The sequence below is a fragment of the Rana temporaria genome, chromosome 10 (genome assembly GCF_905171775.1).
Source record: "Rana temporaria chromosome 10, aRanTem1.1, whole genome shotgun sequence".
Classification (NCBI taxonomy): Eukaryota; Metazoa; Chordata; class Amphibia; order Anura; family Ranidae; genus Rana; species Rana temporaria.
Window position 1 is genome coordinate 105,963,638 of NC_053498.1, and position 25,902 is coordinate 105,989,539.

The window sequence follows — 25,902 nt, forward strand, 5'->3', positions numbered from 1 at the left end:
AATACAAACTAAGCAGCATGATAATCATACAGGAAACAAAAAGGGGAGGTTTATTTTGTTTGGGATACAGCAGTGAAGGGTTAGAATCCCTGTCAGTTTTATTTGTGTGTCTATTCTGACAGGAGAGGAAGAAATATCTTCAATGGTACACACAAACAAAAACACATTTCTCATAGAGTGGGGAATGGTAATGCTGGCCATACACTATTCGGTTTTTCATTTAGCCTGAAGGTTGAACTAATAAAAAACAAAATCTAGCAGATTCCTCCATTCACGCCATACTTCCTGTCAGGCTACCAAAGGGGTCATCAGAAAACCAGAACAGAATCTCATGTTTTTTTATTTATTTTTTATTTCTTCTGGCTTCCCACCTTACTTACTTACTTACTTCCCCTTTGGATACCCCAAGTCAATCAATGTATCCGCAACACACTGTATTACATCAGGTGTCTGAGAAAGGTCAAAAATCTGTTTTCTCAGAACCACAGGAAAGTCCTGGTTCAATCTCTTGTTAACTCCCAGATTGACTTCAACAACATTGTGTATCTAGGTATGCCTCTAAAGTGGTTGAAGAAAATCCAGCTCGTCCAGAACCAGGCCGCCAGATTAATCTCCGGCCTAAACAGGCGGGAGAATATTACCCCTACCCTGCGATCACTGCACTGGCTCACTGTGGTAGATCGCGTTGAATTTAAGGCTCTTTGTCTTGCTTATCGTGCTTATCATGGGATGGGCCCACAATATCTGAATTCCCTGATAACGCGATATGCCCCTGCACGAGCACTCAGATCATTAACAGCTGGTCTTGTCACTTGTCCATCTGCCCGTGTGCTTACCTTTGGGGGCAGATGCTTTTCTGTGAAAGCTATGGCTCTATGGAATAGTCTCCCTGCTTCCATTCGGTCACTCCCTTCTATTATGGCCTTTCGAAAAAGGCTAAAAACTTGGCTTTTTGAGAAAAAGCATGCAGAGTTATGTTAGTTCTCCCTGCTGTTCCCTGTGGATCTGTTTATTAGTCTTTCTTGTTTTCCTTTTTTTTTTTCACTCCCTGATTTGATTTGCTTTTCTCTAGTTATGTCTTCTGCGCTTAGACACTGCCCTGACGGGACAGTATTTGGCGCATTATAAATCCATTAAATCAATCAATCATTCAATCAATCAATCCCACCTTACTAGAAGGTCGATCTGCTGATAATGTATCATTTTACTCATATAAAGAATTTTAAGCCTAGCGGTTTTTGATCTGTATTAGTAATAGCATAAAGATTTTCTCTTAGCTTTGATTTGATTTGTTAAAATCATTTTATCTTGGGCACACTGTTGCCAACCTACCAGATTTATATTCACCGACACAATACCCCAAATTTACTGGCACATTCGCCTTTTTACTGGCATTTTCAAAAGTTACAAAATGACAGTTTTAAGTGCAAATTTCCCTATTTAGGCTACAAACAAGTACAGTATGCAATTAGCAATGAGATATAAGGTAGATATTAAGGCAATTGGGCAGGGGTGATGTTGTTCTTTATTGCCATGTTGGCAGACCTGTAACATTATTTGCTTTATGTCTATGATCAATTGTTTTTTTCTCTAAGGATTTGTACTTTACTGAAACCTTTTAAATAAACAATTAATAAAAAAAGAAAAGCTGTTTGGCTGACAGTTTTCTGTCCGTCTGCTTCAGTTTTTCAAAGAATGTTGAATAGGAGGGGCCGACACAGGTACCCAGGGCCGCTGTTAGGCCAGTACAACTGGCCCTGTTGTACTGGGCCTGGCCAGCAGGGGGGCCCGGGCAACCTGAACAGAGAACTAATTAATGTAAAAAAATAAGTCCTCCAGCCACCATGACCAAACATCGTCTTTCTGAGGGTGGCACTGTCTGCAGCACAATATGGCATCTAGGAAGGGGCCAGGGACGGAGACAGGGGTGGGGCTGAAGGAGGGACCAGGGCGGGACCAGGGGTGGAGCTGAAGGAGGCCCCGTCAGGTAGACTGTACAGGGCCCCATGATTTCTATCAGCGGCCCTGCAGGTACCCACAGCAAACCACTAACCAACCAAAATGAAATACGAACAATGTATGGCAAACTTAAAGAGGAGCTCCAATCTTCCCCAGAAGAATTAAAAGTCAGCAGCTACAATTACTATAGCTGCTGACTTTTAATATAAGGACACTTACCTTTCCAGGGATCCAGCATTATCCTCAGCCGAGCCAATTCTTCAATCGGCTTGGGGTCCAGGCACCGGCATCCTATGTAAGGGAAATCAGCAGTGAAGGCTTGCTGCTTCACAGCTGGTTTCCCACTGCACATGCATGAGCCACGCTGTGCTTTGTGAATGGTCCCACAATGTCCTGAGACCTGTGATGTGTTCCAGAAGGATGAGGGAGAAGGAGGAGGGGCAGGGGGGAACTTTTGCTCAGATCGCCGGAGCGATCTGAAGGGAAGTGGAAGCGGGTACCTGTTGAAACCAGGTACCTGCTCTCCCCACCCCCCTAAAAAGTGCCAATAATTAAAGAGCATGGGAGGATGCAAATAAGCGAGACTTCCCCCTTTTGGCAATGTTTTTATTGCTTTATGCCTTTCTGTTCTGGCGACAACCACACCCTGCATTTCTTGTATGAGTGTCATAGGGAAAGGAAGTGAGGGAAAATCTCTTCTATGGAGTCATATGTAGAAAGTTATTGGTCAGTCTGGTTAAAATGTGCTGGATGGGTGAAAATCAAGTTATTTTTAGGGGCAGCTTTAAGGTTGAAGGTGCCACTTAGACCTAACACCTATGGATCATAAGCAGATACCATTGGCCAAGTCTTGTCCTAGGGAAAAATTACGCTGGTTGGAAAAGCCAGTAACAGAGATATCTGCAGCACACCTCCCCTGCCCTCTACATGGGCTAAAGATGAATGGTCACACTCAATTGTTTGTGTTAGAGGAATCATTAGAAGATTGAGATGCCTTAGGGTAGTTGAACTGTGCTTTTACATGTCTGACCCCCCTCTGATGTCTATGGCTGCTGTAAAGTGATTGTTTTATCTAATAGAAACGCCCTTTAAACCCATATGATTTTCTCTTAGTTGTCTATAGACTAGAGTTTCGGATTTGCATTTTTTTCCTTTACACATTTCTTAGAGAATATCTGTAATATTCTTGATGACTTCCTGACACCTAATCTCTTACAGGGAGAAGATACAGATCTGACTTGCAGGGAAGACAGTAATTGGGATTGCCTCAATCATCTGGAGACACACAGTAAATAGTTGTCTGAGTTTGGAATGATCCTAGGACACCTCTCAAGTAACACATACCTGATCATTTGCACCAATTTCTGTGTAGGTGAGACGACCACTTCTTCATGATGACTGCCTTTGAATTGTGAGTCTGAATGAAGGAAAGCATTCCAGTCATTAGACACATCTGTGAAAACTGAGCACCAAAAAGATCTCGTCTTCTTCCTTCCAATTCTGGAAATCCACTTGGTTTGCTAATAACGAGAACCTCTAGACTGGATTATTTTATTATTATCTGAGCCTTTTTCTGGATTTCGCTGCGGATTTATATTCTTCTCATCAGGGATTATTTCATTAGGCGCACAATGGCGTTGCATTCTTCAAAAGTGAACTCCAAAAAGAAGCTACCGCTGCCTCCAGTTAATGAAGAAGATCCGAACTTTGTCTTTCTGTTTGAAAACATTGTTGACGTGGGTAAGTCACCCAGTTTGTTTCCTGCATCTTTAAAAGTTAATTTTCAGGATCGTTTGCATATTCTGTGGTTTTTGGTGTATCAAGAATTTCTGATTAGCGATGCCGAATAAGATAGACAGTTATTGGAAAATAAATTTGTTGAGTTGATTGTTGATATACTGGCCAAGTGGCCATACACTTGCCATCGTTCTTTTGGCATAGAACATGTAAGAGTGTTGCATACAGTAGTATTCAGTTGGCATAGCTGCTAGCAAACAAAAGATCTTAAAACCTACCAAAATGAGCACTGCGGACATGTTTTTATTATGTATGTTTTTAAAAACATTGCTAGTTGTTTCTCTTCTTAAGCCTCGTACACACGACCGAGGAACTCGACGGGCGAAACACATTGTTTTCCTCGTCGAGTTCCTTGTCAGGCTGTCGAGGAACTCGACAAGGCAAGTTTCTCCATTCCCGTCGAGGAAATAGAGAACTTGCTCTCTTTTTGGCTCGTCGAGTTTCTCGACAGTTTCCTCAACGAAAATGTACACACGACCGGTTTCCTCTGCAAAAAAATATCTCCCAGCAAGTTTCTTGCTGGTTTTTGCCGAGAAACTCGGTCGTGTGTACGAGGCTTTAGAATGCCAACATTTCGACTGTGTTATGTATTTATGATGTATTGGATTGGATTGTTCCATTGCAGAGAGAATCTAGTAATGCTAGTAATGTTTGTCAAATTCAACATGTAGTTGAAAAAGGAGCGGCAATATCCCATGTATAAAAAGGAATGGTATATATACTTTGGGTAACATTGGATGCTGTAATTGGATTAAAGCCCATTATGTATTTGTTACATATCCTATGAATCTGGAACTCAGCACTGTTCATGCCTTATTTATTAAGACGCTATCTCCAGTGCATTGTTATCAATCTGAAGGTAAATTGGGCCGAATTGTGTTTAATAAGACATTTCAAGCTTTGGTGAGCATTGAGCAGTGCTTTGCCTTGTTCATTCAAAAATATATTATTTACGGATGACTGCAGTATTCAAACGAGTATGCATGAATTTCTAATTGAAAATTTCAGCCAAGTATTCAAGATTCCAAATGACCTGAATAGAATTATGTATTATTTGGTACACAGATGTAATTGCCTGATAAGACCACAGTTTGAACAGAACATACATTTAGAAACGTTTTCACTCAGTTTATTTCTTTGAGTTGTTTCTTTGCAGCAGAGCTAAAATAACTTACAAAATGATCCAGCTGTAAATTATGCTTATCCTTCTTTGTCTACTCATAGTTCTGTTCTGGCTAGACACCCTTGTGCACAATCACCCACAATGGCAAAATAAAAATATCACTGATCTTGGATAGTGTTCAAGCCATTTGCTCCTATTCCATGTGCACAGCCTGAGGCCTCGTACACAACCACAGTTTTCCTTGGCAAAATCCATCAAGAAAAATGTTGGCAGAGCATTTTTGCAGAGAAAAGCGGTCGTGTGTATGTTTTTCGTCAAGAATCTCGACGAGAAAAAAAGAGAATATGCTCTCTTTTTTCTCGTCGGGAGTCTCAATTTCCTCGTCGTGTTTCTCGTCATGCTGGTTTACGACGAGAAACACGTTCGTGTGGATGCTTAGAAATCCGTGCATGCTCAGAATAAAGTATGAGATGGGAGCGTGCCTTTGGTAAAAGTAGCGTTCGTAATGGAGATAGCACATTCGTCACGCTGTAACAGACTGAAACTCGCGAATCGTCTCTCAACCAAACTTTTACTTAACACGCAGTAACATGAGATTAGCAAAAGCAGCCCCAAGGGTGGCGCCAGTGGAATCAAACTTCCCCTTTATAGTGCCGTCGTACGTGTTGTTCGTCACCGCGTTTGAGAACGACGAGATTTTGTCTTGACGGTGTGTATGCAAGGAAATCTTGACAAGATTCTCGACAAGCCTGACAAGAACCTTGTCGAGGAAAACGACGATTCTTTTACGACGATATTCTCGGTCGTGTGTACGAGGCCTGAGTCTGAATCATCTACTGATTTTTTTCCATCATTCAAAATTAATGTATTTAAAAAAATGCACAGCATTCCCATACATTGCATTAGAGAAGTAAAAGAATAAGGTCCACTTAACTTTTATGTACAATTGCTAAGGAAGTCATCCAAAAAGTTTTTTTCATCATTAATCTGAATGAGTTTGAAGGGCTTTACCATGTAAATGGTGGAATGGAATAAAAAGTATTATTGTCGAAATGTCTAATGTCTCCCTTTCTCCACTTTCCTTTCTTTCACCCCTTCAGTTTATTGAAAATGGAGCTATGCAGCTGGAGATAACTCTTGTTTTTTTGGTTACAATTGACCACTAATTTCGATGCCTTTTGACACAGAACTAATGCCCACACACACACACGATCGGACCTTTGTCCGACCAAAATCACATCGGAGTAAAAGAGAACATGTTCTCTATCTAAACTCCGACGGAATTCCTCGGAAATTTCCGATGGAAATAATCCGATGGGGCATACACATGGTCGGAATTTCCGATGGAAAAAGTCTGTGTGTTCGGGGCTTTAGTTGTCATTATATGGCTTATATTTTTCTGTACTTGGTTACTTCTTTGTTGTTATCCAGTTTATTATTACTGCCCCTCACTTGAAATACGCCAAGATGTAATAACTCCTTTGTGTTGAACCATGCCATTCTCTTGGTCCGTATGCTCGTTTGAAAATGAAGAATTTGAAAAAATATTGTTGAAATGTCAAAAGCCACTGAAAGTATTACATGTAATGACTAAAGCTGGCCATATACTTGTAGAAACCGCTAAACATGTAAAGTTTTGAACTGGGAAGAGATGAACATCTAATCCCTCATTGTGGGTTGATACATGTATCTTCTTTCCGGTTCCCATCAGATTTATTCAACTGTCTTATCATCCTATGTGTCTGCCCTTGTGGGTGTTTTTAACTGATACTTTTCAATAAAAATGTATATATTTTTATAAACTTTTTTGTGAATCCATACCGTACCATGAAAGTCCAAAGTTGCTTCAAATTTTCTGCCTTTCGTTTGATATACTAGTAGATCAAACAAATGTACACTTGAAAATTCTCATCAGTACATTTGATGACTTGATGAGTGTCATTTGAAAGCACTTCAAAACTTTAATTGCTTTTGACATTCGATTTGGGAATGAATGTAATTTTCCAAACAAAAGTCACATTTATTGTTCAAATTTGGTTCTTTGTAGAAATATTTTCCATCCTCCTCCTTCAAATTTTTGCATCATTGCCGTCAAAATGAATGTTGATTTTGACCCCACTCATGATTCAAAAATCAAATAGTCATTCCTGAAATTAATGATTTCTAACAATGTTCTTCTAGTGTTGATATCACAGCAAGCTGTTAAGGCTCTAGGCCCTTTCACTTAATAAAAGTCAGCTTAACAAAAGTTAGTGCTTGAGACTTTACCATGTTGTCTACTGCAGCCAAGGTATTATCCTCAGGCTTTAATAGTGATTCCATGTAGGCGTGGGTCTCAACATTGTTCCCTGGCGGTTTCTATCCCTAAGTTACCTCTATTTCTATTATAAAATATCTCCCTGAAGTCATTTTCCTGTGTGATCCCCGACCAAGTCGTGGGAAGATGTCACACTCTCAAAGGTAGAGTTTATTTGAATAATTATGTGCTGTGTGTTAGAGGGAGTGACTCAATCACTATATTTTATTGGTCCCAGATTAAGAAGACCCTGCCAGACCATTCATTTAAACAACAAACCTCACGTAAGATTACATGTACATTTAGATATGCAAGAGCCCTGAGACTGTTGCTGAGTTTTGTGATCTTGGATGTGATGTCAGCAGCCCCAGCAGACTCAGTGATGTCACTCAATTTACACTTCATAGTATTCACTTTTGGACAAAGGCTCATCTGTGTGTCAGTGGTCCATAGGGAAGCCTCAGATCCGGATCCGTTTTCTATGCAGAGATTGGAAGCTGCAATCGTTGGTGCGTTTCAGCCTGGAGCAGATCCTGTGACGATCAGGAAGAAGTTGGGCCTGAGGTCACAGATCACAGGATCATTTTCGTGGGAGGACTCCACAGAGTAAGAGTGGATAGCGGGTTGGATAGCGTAGCCTGCCTATCCAACCCTTCTCACTCCCCGGGAATTGATCCCGTGACCTCAGCCCCAGCTTCTTCCTGATGGCTCCAGGCTGAGCAGCATCAACGACTGCAGCTTCCTATCTCTGCCATTAAAAGCTGTCTCTAATACTACACTCAGGTGGCGCTTACTTCTCTACCTTCATCTATTGGTTTACTAGAGGAGCATGAAGGCAGTCGTTATATATACACAACCCTGCTAGACAGCAGAGTTGGTTGACTGACCTCACTTTCTGCCCCCAGAATGTGACTGGACAGATAAGGAGCAGCTGCCAAATTATGTGGTTTTGTTTACTATGCTTTCTCCTCCTGTCAGCATGTGCTTATCAGCTCATGTGCATGCAGCACACCTGATTGGCCCCCATAGCTATTACTTACTCTCCTAGTTTGAATTAAACTGTATAGCTGAGCAAAAGAGATCAATACCAATTCATAGTCATAAACGTCATAGTATATAAGTTTCATTAAGGCTCGGTTCACACCATCACTGCATCGGTCTCACAGCAGGGGTCCGATAGGTGCTGGTTCACCATTTCTGGTGCAAATTTTGGGCTGAATTCAGACCTAAAATGGACCAAAAGATGCACCGGGAACACACTGGACCTGCTTCGGAGATATGTGAGCCGGCTCCATAGAGAGTCTGTCAAAATCTCCTGCTACTGCAAATTGAATGTGGCTATCTCGCATCCAATTCACAATAGTGTGAACCCAGCCTTTAAAAATACATCATATATTTTTTTCCATAAAGACATAATTGCAGAAATTAATATGTTTGTTACATTAGCCTGGAGGTCAGTGTTAAGATGAGTCACACTAACAGTCTAACAGCTCCAAATCCTCCAACAGACCTGAGGCTATTCTATAACCCATCATTAACAGCTGATCAGTCTGGAAGAAGCAACCAGTCTCACCATTCAGTAGATGCCCTTTAACAAAGACTTTTCTACTTTCTTGGGAAAATTGAGACATTTATGTTCTGCTAGTAAATAGGAAAAAAAAGGGAAATGATGGATGACAGCTCACTTTTCAGGAATCCATTGATCTCAGTATTAGTTGCAATCCGGTAACCTTTGTGGTTAGCTTGTGGTTTGTATGTCTTTAGAAAGGCAACAGTGTCATGATAGTTATCTTACATTTGTGTGGTCGAGTTGTAATGTTTTACCATCTGGAATCACATTTTGGGTTTAGAATGTATGTTTTGTTTTGTTTTAGTTTTGGGTAGAGCGGGGCACTTTTTGAAGTTTGCTTTTCTGTCTATGCCCCTGTAGGAAGATTCATCCCCCTATTTGTCCTCCTGGACTGGTGACCATTGTTGCCAAGAAAGGAAGTGAAATCCAAAATGTTAAAAATGTCCCCAGACAAGAGGTAAGTGTTAAGCTTACAATGAGCACATCTGTCTACAAGGGGAATTTCCTTCACTTTAGGAGATTTCCTTTAACTTCACGTGTCTTCTCTAGGACAGGAAGTAAAGAAAAATTTCAACAGACAACAACAACAAACAAAACTGGGTTACCCTTCTTTCTCCAAATCGAAAAAATAAGTGGCAGCTATACTAGGATTGCCATCGTGTCTTCAAGCCCAACCCGAAAACTTTAGCAGCCTGGGACACCTTTGGGTGCCCCAAAGAGCAAAGAGAGTAGTAATGTGGGGCTCATAGCATGCTGCAGCAAATGGTATGTGTGGCCAAATTGCTTTTGCTGACATCATTGCCCTGTCACCCAGTGATGCCAAACCTGCCCCCAGACAAGAATTGTGTGTGACCATCTTGGTTACTTGGGGAGCCACAGCCTGGTCTAAATAATGTGTCTGGGTTTCAGTCTGCCTGAAACCCGAACACATGATTCAAAACCCCAGACTGTCTGGGTGAATCCCAGACAGGTGGCAACCCTAAGCTACATACACACTACATACACTTTATGCACTTTCTTTACAATAGCAAGTAAAAGGTGTTGTTCTTGGCCTTTTCACCCATTTAAAAGAGATGATTTTACTTATTTAAATATTCTCTCCATCATGCTCAACTCAGTCATCGGCAAAAAACACAATTTGGGTTGGGAGATTCTTCTTTGCATTCCCTAATTATAATTGAATAAATGCGTAGCCTATTAAACCATAAAATTCATAGACTTTTATCATAATTTGCTTTTCAATTACTGTTACTAACAGTTCAGCATCTCCACTGTGTATATTTTCAAGAAACCACCTATGTTATCATTATTATATTGTATAAATAAATAGATAGATAGATAGATAGATAGATAGATAGATAGATAGATAGATAGATATTGTAGAGATAGATAAACACGATAAATAAACTAATAATAAAGATAGCTCAGGGATTTTTTTTCAGTGGGAATGCGAGGGGACGCAATTCTGACACCTTGAATGTATGTAATGGCAAGGGTTGATGGCATATGCTGGCGGATCAATTGATTCTAGCTGCTGGGGGGTTTATTGTTGCTGGAGGGGTCTAAAGTTGTGTGGGTCTTTTGTTTCTGGTGGGGAATCTATTGTTTCTGGGGGATCTACTTTTAAGGGAGGTGTCTATTGTTTCTGGGGGAGTCTACTGTTTAGGGAGGTGTCTATTGTTGCAGGGGGGAGTCTACTGTTTAGGGAGGTGTCTATTGTTGCTGCGGGAGTCTACTGTTTAGGGAGGTGTCTATTGTTGCTGGGGGAGTCTACTGTTTAGGGAGGTGTCTGTTGTTGCTGGGGGAGTCTACTGTTTAGGGAGGTGTCTATTGTTGCTGGGGGAGTATACTGTTTAGGTAGGTGTCTATTGTTGCAGGGGGAAACTACTGTTAAGGGAGGTGTCTATTGTTGCTGGGGGAGTCTACTGTTTAGCGAGGTGTCTATTGTTGCTGGGGGAGTCTACTGTTTAGGGAGGTGTCTGTTGTTGCTGGGGGAGTCTACTGTTTAGGGAGATGTCTATTGATGCTGGGGGAATCTACTGTTAAGGGAGGTGTCTATTGTTGCAGGGGGAGTCTACTGTTTAGGGAGATGTCTATTGATGCTGGGGGAGTATACTGTTAAGGGAAGTGCCTATTGTTGCTGCAGCTGCTGAAGGGTCTATTGATGTTGACTTCTAGGAGATATTTTTTGCTGGAGGGGATCTATTATTGCTGTAGTTGATCTAATGCTTTGGTGGGTGCATTTATTATTGATGGGGGATATATTGTTGGTGACGTGTCTGTCATTGCTGGAGAAATTATATATTGTTGGTGACGGGTCTGTTATTGCTGGAGGTATCTATTTTACTGTTTTTCTTGTTATACTTAACAAATTCCATACAAATTACTTAGCACTGGGAGGTGGCTAGGGGGCGGTATCAAGGGATGTGCTCAAAGGTGGATATCCTTTGAGAAAAAAAACCCTGCTGTGGATAGATAGACAGACAGATAGATAGATAGATAGATAGATAGATAGATAGATAGATAGATAGATAGATAGATACTGTAGAAAGATAGATAGATAGATAGATAGATAGATAGATAGATAGATAGATAGATAGATAGATAGATAGATAGATAGATAGATAGATAGATACTGTAGATAGATAGATAGATAGATAGATAGATAGATAGATAGATAGATAGATAGATAGATAGATAGATAGATAGATAGATACTGTAGATAAATACTGTAGATAGATAGATAGATAGATAGATAGATAGATAGATAGATAGATAGATAGATAGATAGATTTATATATAGATAGATAGATAGATAGATAGATAGATAGATAGATAGATAGATAGATAGATACTGTAGAAAGATAGATAGATAGATAGATAGATAGATAGATAGATAGATAGATAGATAGATAGATAGATAGATAGATAGATACTGTAGATAGATAGATAGATAGATAGATAGATAGATAGATAGATAGATAGATAGATAGATAGATACTGTAGATAAATACTGTAGATAGATAGATAGATAGATAGATAGATAGATAGATAGATACTGTAGATAAATACTGTAGAAAGATAGATAGATAGATAGATAGATAGATAGATAGATAGATAGATACTGTAAAGAAGATGACTTTTCTCCCTCCTAGTAAAATCATTTTCTATCTCATACTTCACACTATGAATAGCAGTAAGGTCCATGTTTTCCAGCAGCTGAGCACGCCGTTTATAAGTGTAATTTCTAATTACATACTTAACACGTATGGGTATGATTTATAATTACATGCATATCATGGAGGAGAGTAATTCCTAATTACACACAGAACAGCTCTATTTACAAAGTTGTTTGGTTTACTTTTTAATTAACCTGACAGCGCATTTAATTGCAGAAATTGGGCTCTTGTTCTCATTATTCCACAGGAACAGGAAAATTAGAAAATGCCATTTTCCATGGATCAGTTTATAATCAGTAATGCAAACCATTTGTTTGCACATTATTTATCTCAGCCTAAAATCTAACAATTAATGTCGCGTTCATTTATAAAGACATGATTGCTGTATTTCCTATTTAGACAGATACCATCTTTCTCAGGTGTAATAAAAGAAACCTGTGTGGCGAGGGATATGTATGGCACCAACGCTGACCTCTCCTTCTGAAAATGCGAATATCTTAGTGCCATGATGATCCAAAGGCTTCATTTATTTCTGCGCCGCTGACCTGGAACAAATATGCAGATCCTCTCTGGCTTCACTGGCTGAATGTTTTTTTCAGGTCAGCAACTGAAAAGATGTTGTGAAGTCAGAGACAGCGCAGGCAATTAGCATTTTCAGAAGCAGAGTAAAGGAAGGTGAAATGCTCAGATAATCGGATGATAAAAATCGCCTTCGGATTGATCGCATGATAGTCACAACGACTTTCAACAGCTGATCGCGATAGTCCGGCCAACAAAATCTGAAGGGATAAACACAAAAACTTTGCTCGGACATAGCCCAGCGAACGACAATCATTTAATCAGTACAGTATGTGTCAGCTAAAAATCGATAGACAAACACCACGCCTGATTGGAAACACAAAAGTAAGGAGATGGGAGAACAATACGAATGGAAATAGCCAAAAGGCGTGGTAGACACAGGGGGGTCACACGTATTTAACATCATTTCTGATACGTAGCTAAACAGGAAGGTTTTCCAGAATTGTACGACAAAAATCTTACATTACGTAGAGCGCTAAATGCACTGTTGAATTCGATATTAGTGTTATGCAACAAAATGCGAACTATAAGTTGTACGATCATCTGATCGTGTGTACGTGCCATTAGACAATGCTGAAAACAATGGTTCGAGAAGTACAGTTCACCATAAATGGTTAAAAAACAATTTGAAGGTTTGTATGGAGTTTGGAAAAATCATTCATCAGATTGTTCATTGGTCTCATCATTGAGTCAACTACTTTTGTTTTGAAGCCCCTTAAAAATTTCGCTCAGACCTGCTGCTTGAATGGATTCCGATGCATCAAACTTTATTCGTTCACTTATGAAATCAACACAAGAAAAATGGAAAGTTTATTTAAATATATACCGTATATACTCTTTTATAAGCCGACCCGAATATAAGCCGAGGTACCTAATTTTACCACAAAGAACTGGGAAAACGTATTGACTCGAGTATAAGCCTAGGGTGAGAAATGCAGCAGCTACTGTAAGCGGAAAATAGGATCAACAATGCACATTGCAACCTCACTGTGCCCTACCAAACTGTGTTCATTGCAAGCTCACTGTGCCCAACCTGACTGTGCCCATTGCAACCTCACTGTGCCAACCTCACTGTGCCCAACCTCACTGTGCCCAATCTCATTGTGCCTATTGCAACCTCACTGTGCAAACCTCACTGTGCCCAATATCACTGTGCCCATTGCAACCTCACTGTTCCAACCTCACTGTTTAAACCTCACTGTGCAAACCTCACTGTGCCCATTGCAACCTCACTGTGCCAATTACAACCTCACTGTGCCCATTGTAACCTCACTGTGCCCCTTACAACTTTACTGTGCCCATTTCAACCTCACTGTGCCCATTACAACCTCACTGTGCCCAACCTCACTGTGCCTATTGCAGCCTCACTGTGCCAGAGTCAGTGTACCTTAAATTATTGACAGGCTGCGGGCGTCCATTCATTGTTTAAAAGTCGCGGTCTCCTCCTGGTCCCTTCCGTGATAGGCGTTTCTCAGCAGACACAGTTCCGCCTATCGCGGAGGTTCTCTCATCCTCGAACTCAGTTTCCCAGCAGACACTGTGTTCAGTGTTCCGCCAATCACGGATGTCCTCTTGTCCGAGGATGAAAGGACGTCCATGATTGGCGGATCCACCCACATAATCTGCAGTTTTTCAGGTCTCATAACAGGTAAGGATACATGCAGGAGGCATGTATATCCTTATAGACAACCACTATGGCAGTAGTTTAGAAAGGATGAGAGTGGGTTTACATACACTTTAAGATTTAACCTCATATTATATGGTTTTGGTAAATCTGAAGACAATAATCTGCAGAAAATCTAATCGTGTGTATGGGGCCTATGTCTGGGGAAAATCCGATCGTGCGTACGAGGCTTAACAGTTAGGATTTTGTTCATTCAGATATTTCTATCTTACGCCTTAAATTTTTCTCATCAATGTGGTCAAAAGCGATTGTTGATTGCCGTTTATGCGTGTATGGTATTTGAGCGTGAATGCATTATACTGGCCAGAATATTAATTTATGCAAAAACATAAATAATAATTAAAAAAATGGTGCGTTTATTTGTTTTCTGCCATTAAACACTCCAATTTTAATATGCCTGTAAATGCTTATGTATATACAGGCAAGTGCTTTGTGAATAAAGCACTTGCCTGAAAAACTTGCAGCGGCGTAATGTAAATGAGATACGTTACGCCCGCACAATTTTGTGCCCATCTACGTGAATCTGGGCCATAGACTAACATCGAGATGCTTTTACAGGCATATAAAGAAATTCTAAACGCCTATATGAGCGGCATTTTTTTGTTTTTAAAACTGTATGCATGGGACCATAGTATATTCAAGTATAATGTACATAGCTTATACAAAAACACGCACATGTGCTGAAATGAAATAAAAAATAAATAACACTTAAATATATATAATTGTGTGCCAGTGTGTGCTCTTTTGTGAGTGATAAAAAATACTGTTAAACATAATAATAAAGAGTGTCAATAAAGAGAACAAAAGATTGTATACTTTCTGTTCACTTTATTGACGCTTTTTATTACTGTTTTAATTTACAATTACTGTATCTAGTATTCACAAAATCATACACATTGTTGTTTTTTTGACACTTTTTTTCTGCAAAAGGCTTATCCCAAGCGAGCTTTGTATTCTTAAACTGCTTGCGTTAACAAATACATATAATTATATAGTAATGAAAACAAAGTTGTATTATGTTATGTCTTTTATATCAGCTTTATCTCTGGAAAATCCTAGTACTGTTAGGTTTGTGTGCACAGTATTCTTCTTATCAATCAGTAAATGATTGCTGTTATTTTGGAGGTAATCTTTTCATCGGAGAGGTGTGTAAGGAGTGTGTATAAGGTGAGTAATGTCCTGTGGAAAATAATAACAAAAGACGAGATGACAGGAAGCCTATCCTTGTAGAGACTTGCCTGCCAACATCCAGGTAACATAGCTCAGGACCGCAGAGCGGTGGCGGGTAAACTGCTTTATGCTCAATACTACATACATCCCCCCCACCCACAGTACTGCTATAAACCACAGCAATTAGCCAACACATTCCTGAAATGGGTCATTTCATTACAGCGATTTTCAGCTAAAATCATTTTCAGAGCTCTGTGACTGTCTAGGAAAGTCTGTATTGTGTGAGAATTAGGGAAGAATTTTTTTAAACATACAACTAGACATAATATTCTTTCTTCAGATTATATTTGAAATTATTCTGACATATAACAAGTATGTGTATGCATGACTGTTATAAATGTGCTCAGCATCTGTCTCTACTGTGCGATATATTTCAAGCAGAAGTAAAAGGCAAAACGTTTGTTAAAATTTCAGATAAAATAAAGGTAGCTAACTAGCTATAGGCCTCGTACACACGACCGTTTTCCTCGATAGAATCCATCAAGAAACTTGCTGGCAGAGCTTTTTTGCAGAGGAAAACAGTCGTGTGTATGCTTTTCATCGAGAAAACTGTCGAGGAACAAGTTCTCTTTTTCCTCGACGGGAGTCTCAATTTCCTCGTTGTGTTCCTCGTCGGGCTGGTTTCCAACAAGAAACACGTTCGTGTGCATGCTTAGAAACCCACGCATGCTCAGAATAAAGTATGAGACGGGAGCGCACCTTCAGTAAAAGTAGCGTTTGTAATGGAGCTAGCACATTTGTCACGCTGTAACAGTCTGAAAAGTGCAAATCGTCTCTTACCAAACTTTTACTTAACACGCCGTAACATGAGATTAGCAAAAGCAGCCCCAAGGGTTGTGCCAGTGGAATCGAACTTCCACTGCCATTGTATGTGTTGTACATCACCGCGTTTGAGAACGAGGAGAATTGGTCTTGACCATGTGTACGCAAAGCAAGCTTGTCAAGTTTCTCGACAAGCCTGAAGCCTCGTACACACAACCGAGAAACTCGATCATTTTGCTCGTCGAGTTTCTTGTTAGGCTGTCGAGGATCTCGGCGAGCCAAATTTCCCCATTCCCGTCGAGGAAAAAGAAGAAATGCTCTCTTTTTGGCTCGACGAGATCCTCAACAGTTTCCTCGTCGAAAAGTGTACACACGACCGGTTTTCTCTGCAAAAAAAAAAAAAAACAGCAAGTTTCTTGCTGGTTTTTGCCGAGAAACTTGGTCGTGAGTACGAGGCCTAACAAGGAACTCGTCGAGGAAAACGATGTTTCAATTACGACGAGTTCCTCGGTCGTGTACGAGGCCTGAGGAGCATACACACAGCCGGGATTCCCGGCCAAAAGCTCTCTTCACTGTTTTCCCATCGGAAAAACTGATCGTGTGTACGAGGCTTAATAGTAAGAAATGGAATGTGGGAGGAATAAATCAGACTTTGACTTTCTCCCAGGATGATCAAGAATATATATGGAATTACACGCAGACACCTCTAGGTACTATTCAATCTCTCTGATCTATTATTTAGAAGGAAACAACGAAGGGTCTACATCAAAACATTTTTACAAAACGTTTGCTAATTTGGCTGCAAAATGATTGTGTCTACAGCTACTACAGAGTGTTTTCCCTAAATGTTTATTGATATTTTCAAATGTTAGACATACACTAGTACTGAGCCATGTATTCCTGTGGTTTTCTTCTATCCTTTTATCGCTCCCATTAATCTGTAAGAAGTTATTTCTCCAGTAACTAAGTATAAGGAAGGGGAAGGTGGAAGACAAGGATCTTCTTGTAGGAATGCATGAAGCTTTCACCTTCTTCATTCCTTAAATTGATAACCGTATAATCTCCATTTTCTCCATATGTTGGGTGCCTGAGGGTGACAGATAGGGATTATCATCCATATGACATCAAGTACTGATTGCTGTAGGAAGCACAGTGCTAAAGAAGTCTTTGGTGATCACGTCACGTAGTCTATACAGTGAGCATTACCAACAAGTCCCAGGCCATGTTTTCTATACGTACAAAGAGATTTAGTATAAAAACATGACGATAGCCAAGCAGAAATTCTCTGGCTTGTTTCCCAGGGAGATTCTTAATAGTTGGCCAGTACCCATAGTCATGAAGGCTGTTGCTGGAAATCAACCATCTATAGCGCTCATGTTTTAGTATACTATCACAAGTGGAAGGTAATCGACCACACACCCAACTGAAGCAGCAATATATTCTTTAGAACAATATTTGAATCTATTTTACATGTAAATAGTGTCATTACCTTAAGTTGTCCTAATATCAGCCTGTTGTAAAACAACAGTAGAGATATTTGAGCTGCTGTTGTTGGATTTTCCTCCGAAAATTCTAGTTCTTTGCACATCACAAAAACCCATGTTTATTACCTTCGGAGTCCCTGACCTCCAATATGTACGCATCAAGAGAAGGCAGAGTGAGGCCATAATTTAAGATGTGCCAATTCCAAGGCTCAACAAGGGGTGAGCATGATTGTCAGTCAGCTGGCAGTTCATTATATATTTATTACAGGTATTTATATAGCACCGAAAATTTATGCAGGACTTTAAGGCCCCTTTTACACTGGGGCGGGAGGCGCAGTGGCGGTATAGCACTGCTAAAAAAAATTCTCTCCTGCCAGCACATCGCCTCAGTGTGAAAGCTTTCGGGCTTTTACATTGAGAAGGCTGGGCAGGAGTTTTTCAAGCGGTATAGCAGCGCTATTTTTAGTGCTGTACCGCCTGAAAAACTTCTCAGTGTGAAAGGGGCCTAAATACTATGGGCCGGATTCAGAGAGAACTTACGCCGACGTATCTGTTGATACGCAGCGTAAGTTCTAGGAATGCGCCGTCGTATCTATGCGCCTGATTCAGGAAACAAGATACGCCTGAATTTTGGCTTGATACGACCGACATAAGTCTCCTACGCCGTCGTATCTTGGGCGCATATTTACGCTGGCCGCAAGGGGTGCTTCCACTGATTTTCGTGTCGAATATGTAAATGAGCAAGATACGCCGCTTCACGAACGTACTTGCGCCCGTCGCAGTAAGCTACGCCGTTTACGTAAGGCGTACGTCCGGCGTAAGTTTACCCCTCATAAAGCAGGGGTAAGTCATGTTAAGGTATGGACGTCGGAAACGTCGGAACAGGCGTCGTATTTTACGTTGTTTACGTAAGTCGTACGTGAATGGGGCTGGGCGTAGGCTACGTTCACGTCGTAGGCATTGAGCCGGCATATCTTAGGGAGTATATGCGACTTGATTCTGAGCATGCGCGCGCATGCGCCGTTCGTATGGCCATTCATTTACATGGGGTCACGATTCATTTTAATACAACACGCCCATTTGAATTAGGCGGGCTTACGCCGGCCTATTTACGTTACGCTGGCGTAAATATGGGAGAAAGTGCTTTGTGAATACTCAGCTTGCCTCTCAATGTTACGTCGGCGTAGCGCATATGAGATGCGCTACGCCCGCACAAAAATACGCCACTGTCTCTGAATCCGAGCCTATATATTCAAATCAGTCCCTGCCTTTAAGTGGCTTACAATCCAAGGTGCCTACCTCACATGCATACATACACATACTGGGACCAGTTTTTAGACAACAGGAGCAAATAACCCTGTGAATATAATATTTGTCTTTAGGACTGCATTATTATTTTGTTGTGTCTTCATACAATGGAATGTTGGCATTCTTCCAGAATCCCCAGTACAAGATACTGAACAAAAATGTATGTATGTTCAAACTCAGGCCTCGTACACACGACCGAGTTTCTCTGCAAAAAAACAGCAAGAAACTTGCTGGGATATATTTTTTTGCAGAGGAAACCGGTCGTGTGTACATTTTCGTCGAGGAAACTGTCGAGAAACTCGACGAGCCAAAAAGAGAGAAAGTTCTCTATTTCCTCGACGGGAATGGAGAAACTTGCCTTGTCGAGTTCCTCGACAGCCTAACAAGGAACTCGACGAGGAAAACGATGTGTTTCGCCCGTCGAGTTCCTCCGTCGTGTGTACGAGGCTTAAGTCCTACGTTATAAGGGACTGCATGTTTGCCATTTTCAGATGAAGACTCTATTATGTGGCAAACCATTACAAATAAACATGTGATTGTTTTGTCTTCTCTGCACTGCAGTACTGAGGCTGCTTGACAACGTAGAAGACTAATAGCTAGAAAATTGTTCCAACATAATTTATGCAGCAATAAAACAAAGCGTTACCCCTACAGGAAACAACATGTGACTGGGGACACTGAACAGCTTTCATAGATCTCTAGCTGGCAGCTAGAAAATATTTGTATATTCCATGCATTGCTATTCCAATATCAGAGCAAGTACTTACAGTCCCCAGAGCTTTACCACATCCCGCTGGAATAGGAGCCATTCTTACCAATGCACTGTAATGATCCTTGGGTTTGAGGTAGATATAAAGGTAGATGTATCTTTACATAGAGAATGTTAGGAATGTGGTAACTAGATGACAAATTTAGACTCGGCATGGCTGAACTTACAACAAAAGGTACTTTGCAAAGCTGTCAGCAAGAGATTTACAGACTTTTCTGCATTTGGTTCTGTGCTGGACCATTTCAAACTGAAACTTTTTTTATTTTGGGTAAAATAAGGAAATAAATGCTAGGTCTTTTTTATATATATCGCTGTTGGGGAGATTCCCCCTTACATTGGCCATCATAATCTAATGCCCCTACACACGATCGGTTTTCCCGTTAAAAAAAGGCAGATGAGAGCTTTTGGTTGGGAATCCCGACCGTGTGTATGCTCCATCAGACTTTTTCCAATGGAAAAACTGCTGGAAAAAGATAGAGAGCGGGTTCTCTTTTTTCCCGTCAGGAAAAAATACAATCGGAATTTCCTATCATGTGTACAAATTCTGCCGTGCAAAATTCCAACGCATGCTCAGAAACAAATCGACGCATGCTCAGAAGCATAGAACGCAATTTTCTCGGCTCGTCGTAGTCTTACGTCACCACGTTCTTGGCAGTCAAAAGTTCACCAAACTTTTGTGTGACCGTGTGTATGCAAGGCAGGCTTGAGCGGAATTCCGTTTTTTTTTTCCGACGGGAAAACCGCTCGTGTGTACGGAGCATTAGACTTCAAAACAATAGACTACTGGCAACCAGCATATTTTAAACAATAATTGAATTAAAGGAGAAGCTAGTAGACTAGAAATGAGATACTCTCCCCCAAATATTCTGTTATAATTCTAAGGACCATAACATAAATTAAAGTAGAACTAACACCCCCCACCTTCCTTAGGAGGTAGAGATTTTGGACAGATTTTGATTCTATGTTCTGCCCCAAAAAACTTTTTTCCTGTTCCCCTAGAAAAACCTAATTTTTCATTTGCATTGCCCGTGGGGCATGTGTCATGCAGTGTATACTTGGCAAATTTAATTGTAATTGTAACTCTATTGTGCATTATCAGTGACCACCCAGTGGCCAAAGCAAAAAGTCCTTGAATGCAAGAAGAAGCAGTGAAGATAATGGCATTGGTGGCTGTGGAGTGGTGATGAGGAGATAGAAATGACGAAATCAGGCCTTGTGAAACCCTTAAATATAACCCTTCTGTAATTCTATCCCAACCACACCTAAGATGAATGGGTACACAATTTTTTACAAAATAAGAAACATGTGATACTTATTGTATCTGCTCTGTGCAATGGTTTTGCACAGAGCAGCCCTGATCCTCTTGTTTTTGGATCCCATTGTGAGCAATCCTGGCTCCTCCTCTTCTTAGGTCCCCCACTGGCACTCTGGGCCACTCCCCCTTGCAAATTGGCCCCCCATAAAATGCACAAAGAACATTCAGCCTTTAGAACAACTTTAGGTGGTCACATCACATGAACCTGTGAACTTCAGCTAGCTATCTATGTAGCCGGCAACTCCAGAATCCTATGAAAATCTTTATTTGCTACATAAGGTCAAGATAAAAAAACACTGACACGTTTCAGCTTACAGCCTTGTTCACAGCATCATTCTGATTCTGGAGGTGCCGGCTACATTTTTCTTGGAGTTGCGTTTTCAATGGCTGGAGGCCATTTGAGCCAGAGCACCCAGTGAAGGACTCCACCCGTGATCTATTAGGTGTGTTCCCTGTTGTGAGCGCTGGCTTTGTGCTTTGCTTTTCTATTTGTATGTATTTAAAGAGGAAGCAAAGCGCTGCCTTTTTTTCCCCCTGACCTGCAAAGTAAGGGTATAATGTGGTAGTATGCATTACATACTAGCACATTATGTGACACATACCTACAAACGAAGCACACGTTGTCACCGCTGGAGGCCGCATCCATCTTCCCTGTCTTCCTTCCGAGTCCCCGTACTCTGGCTGTGTGACTGGCTGGAGCCCGTGATGTCACTCCTGTGCATATGCGCGGGAGCCGCCGGTCAAGGCACAGGGCTCTGAATAAATGGCACGGGTGTCCGTTCCTTCAGCGTGCATGCGCCGATGACGTCATCGGCTGAATATACAGTAAATATCTCCTAAACGGCACACGTTTAGGAGATGTTTACAGTACCTATAGGTAAGCCCTATTGTAGTCTTTCCTATAGGCACAAACAATCAATGAAAGTTTACTTACACTTTAAGTTTGATGGGAGACTACCTTTATATGAAAGGAACATTTTACTGCCAATGCTAAACTCTTTCTGAAAATTCTAGTTGCCTGGCTGCTATGCTGACCATCTGACTTCAGTATCTTCTGAACCACTGACCTGGAACAAGCATGTAGATCAGAAGTCCATATCTGCATATTTGTTCTGGTTCAGTGACTCACGTATGGAAGTTAGAGAATCTACATAATTGTCGGGCAACTACAATGTTCAGAAAAAGTAGTCTACAATGCCTCCCATGTTTTTCTCCCGTGATATCCTTCAATAACATGCAGTATTAGCTAGATTCAGAGAGAGTTAGGCCGGCGTATCAGTAGATACGCCGACCTAACTCAGAATCTGTGCCGTCCTAAGTTTAAGTGTATTCTCAAACTGAGATACACTTAAACATAGCTAAGATACGACAGCCTGCGCCGTCGTATCTTAGGGTGCAATATTTAGGCTGGCGGCTAGGTGGGCGCTTCCGTTGAGTTTGGCGCAGAATATGTAAATGACTAGATATGCCTATTCACGGACGTACGTGCGCCCGTCGCAGTAAAGATACGCTGTTTACATAAGGCGTTTTCAGGCGTGAAGTTATTCCATCAAATAGCTGGACTAGTCAATGTTAAGTATGGCCGTCGTTCCCGCGTCGAAATTTGAAAATTTTACGTCGTTTGCGTAAGTCGTCCGTGAATAGGGCTGGACGCAATTTACGTTCACGTCGAAACCAAGACGTCCTTGCGGCGTACTTTGGCGCAATGCACACTGGGATATGTACACGGACAGCGCATGCGCCTTTTGTAAAAAACGTCAATCATGTCAGGTCACCCCCCATTAACATAAAACACGCCCCCTCAGCCTAATTTGAATTAGGCGCGCTTACGCCGGCCACATTTACGCTACGCCGCTGTAAGTTAGGAGACAAGTACTTTGTGAATACAGTACTTGCCTCTCTGACTTAAGGCGGCGTAGCGTAAATACGATACGCTACGCCGCCTTAAAGTTGCGGCAATCTACCTGAATCCAGCTATATGTATCTACACAAAGCTTACTCATACACTACAAAATAAGAAGGTTTAGCATTTAGTACATAACAGCTAGAATCTTCTAAGAAATAGATTTGGGCATTATGTTCCATACTGTAAATAAAATATCTCTACCTTGTTCTTTGTTTCCCTTGTTTGAACAAACAGGAAGAGCTACATTTTTAAAATCTCATCTGTGGCAATGTATTTTGTTTTAAAGGTTGACTATCAAATGACATGCAATTGTTATTTGTTCTCCTCTATAGTGTACATTGTTGTGGGGATCAGTAATATATGGAATGAAAATAGTATGACGCTAAATGGGACTTGTAGGCCATCTACTCATACATTTTTTCAGAAGCTTAACAGTTGCTTACACGAGACATCTGTGAACTAGGTAAAGGAAATAGTACATGCTAGCTTTGAAATTGGGAAAAAAAATAATAATAATAATATATATATTTTTTTATTTATATTTATATTATTTATAATTAATATAATTAAAGCGGGGGTTCACCCAAAAAAAAAAATCTAACATTACATTAAGCTCCATTCCAACATTGACTGTACGCTGATCTTTTTTTTTTTTTGCCGTACATACCGTTATATCTTTATTTTTCCCCCCGGCTTCCGGGTAGTGAATCCCGCGGGAGTGGGAATTCCTATGCACAGGCTAATTGATTGACTTATGACATAAGCTTCCCCCCGGCGCATACAGCCGCGTCACGAGTTGCCGAAAGAAGCCAGGCTGCGAGTCGGCTCTATACGGCGCTATATGCCTGCGCGCTATACGGCTTCTTTCGGCAACTCGTGACGCGGCCGTATGCGCCGGGGGGAAGCTTATGTCATACGTCAATCAATTAGCATGTGCATAGGAATGCCCACTCCCGCGGGATTCACTACCCAGAAGCCGGGGGAGAAAATAAAGATATAACGGTATGTACGGCAAAAAAAAGATCAGCGTACAGTCAATGTCGGAATGGAGCTTAATGTAATGTTAGGCCTCGTACACACGACCGAGTTTCTCGGCAAAAACCAGCAAGAAACTTGCTGGGAGATATTTTTTTGCCGAGGAAACCGGTCGTGTGTACATTTTCGTCGAGGAAACTGTTGAGAAACTCGACGAGCCAAAAAGAGAGCAAGTTCTCTATTTCCTCGACGGGAGTCTCAATTTCCTTGTCGTGTTCCTCGACGGGCTGGTTTTCGACGAGAAACTGAAGCGTGTGTATGCAAAGAAACCCGCGCTTGCTCAGAATAAAGTATGAGACGGGAGTAAAAGTAGCATTTGTAATGACGATAACACATTTTTCACGCTGTAACAGACTGAAAAGTGCAAATCGTCTCTTAACAAACTTTTACTTAACACGCAAACACATGAGATTAGCAAAACCAGCCCCAAGAGTTGTGCCAGTGGAATCGAACTTCCCCTGCAATTGTATGTGTTGTAAGTCACCGCGTTTGAGAACGAGGAGATTTTGTCTTGACCGCGTGTACGCAAAGCAAGCTTGTCGAGTTCCTCGACAAGCCTAACAAGGAACTCGACGAGGAAAACGATGTGTTTCGCCTGACGAGTAACTCGGTCGTGTGTACGAGGCCTGAGAATGGCCCAGTCAAAGTCCAGACCTAAATCCAATTGTGAATCTGTGGCAAGACTTGAAAATTGCTGTTCACATCTAATCTGACAGAGCTTGAGCTATTTTGCTAAGAAGAATGGGCAAAAATGTCACTCTCTAGATGTGCAAAGCTGGTAGAGACATCCCCAAAAATACTTTCAGCTGTAATTGCAGCAAAAGGTGGTTCTACAAAGTATTAACTCAGGGGGGCTGAATACAAATGCAAGCCACAATTTTCACATTTGAAAAAATAAATAAAATAAAAAAACATTTATAATTTTCCTTCCATTTCACAAATATGTGCCACTTTGCGTTGGTCTATCACATAAAATCCCAATAAAATATATTTCCATTTTTGGTTGTAACCTGAAAAAATGTTGAAAAAGGGGTATGAATACTTTTTCAAGGCACTGTATACATGCAGGAAAACATTTGCTATAGAGACAGCAGACCAGTAAGTTAGAGCTGGACACTAGAGGGCACTGCTGTTCTACACTGTGAACCTATAACCCAAGCACTGTCATAATGCCTGAATGGCATATCTACAAATAATAATTCTATAGCAAAAGCAGGATATGTCTAATATGTCATAAACACACTACAGTATAATAATGTAGTCATTTATTCTGAAAGAATCTATTACCTTCACCTAAAATAATAAATGTGATGTGACTCAGGTATAAGGATAATGCACTGGATGTCTGGTACTTTGGCTAGAAATGTCCGTCGCTATTTTAGATGAGATGAAATACCAGCGGTGCACTCTTAAAACCATTACAAGAGCACTCAAAGATTTAAATAATGTACTTCATTGATAGTTACATAGTTTTTAGTTTCCCAACTTGCAGGCCAGCTCAGTGCTTTCATTGTCCACAGGACAGAGGCCAGTCATTAGAGGATTAGGACTGGTATAATGCTGTAATCACATAAAATAATGTTTCCTTACTTGTAGATTGAACCAAGTAATAATAAAGAAAGTAAAATAATTTACAGGTGATGTAAGGTTTATAGCCCAACTCCAGGCTTAATTTTTTTACCTTTGTAAAAGGTTCCTCAGGTTTTCGAAAAGAGAAGCCCAAGCTGCATGTTTCATATTAAACCAGGAGATGTCCCCCACAGTAAGGCCTCGTACACACGACCGAGGAACTCGACGGGCGAAACACATCGTTTTCCTCATCGAGTTCCTTGTTAGGCTGTCGAGAAACTCGACAAGCCAATTTTCTCCATTCCCGTCAAGGAAATAGAGAACTTGCTCTCTTTTT

General features: G+C 40.9%; 1 protein-coding gene across 1 annotated transcript in view; it reads left to right on the forward strand.

The window, feature by feature from the left end:
• The window catches only part of PLCH2 (phospholipase C eta 2), a 924,207-nt gene that overhangs the window by 130,834 nt on the left and 767,471 nt on the right, over positions 1–25,902 (forward strand). The window contains exon 2 of the mRNA XM_040325910.1: positions 3,178–3,699. Within this exon, the coding sequence (XP_040181844.1) occupies positions 3,591–3,699 (109 nt within the window). The 5' untranslated portion in view covers positions 3,178–3,590. The remainder of the gene's footprint in view (positions 1–3,177; positions 3,700–25,902) is intronic.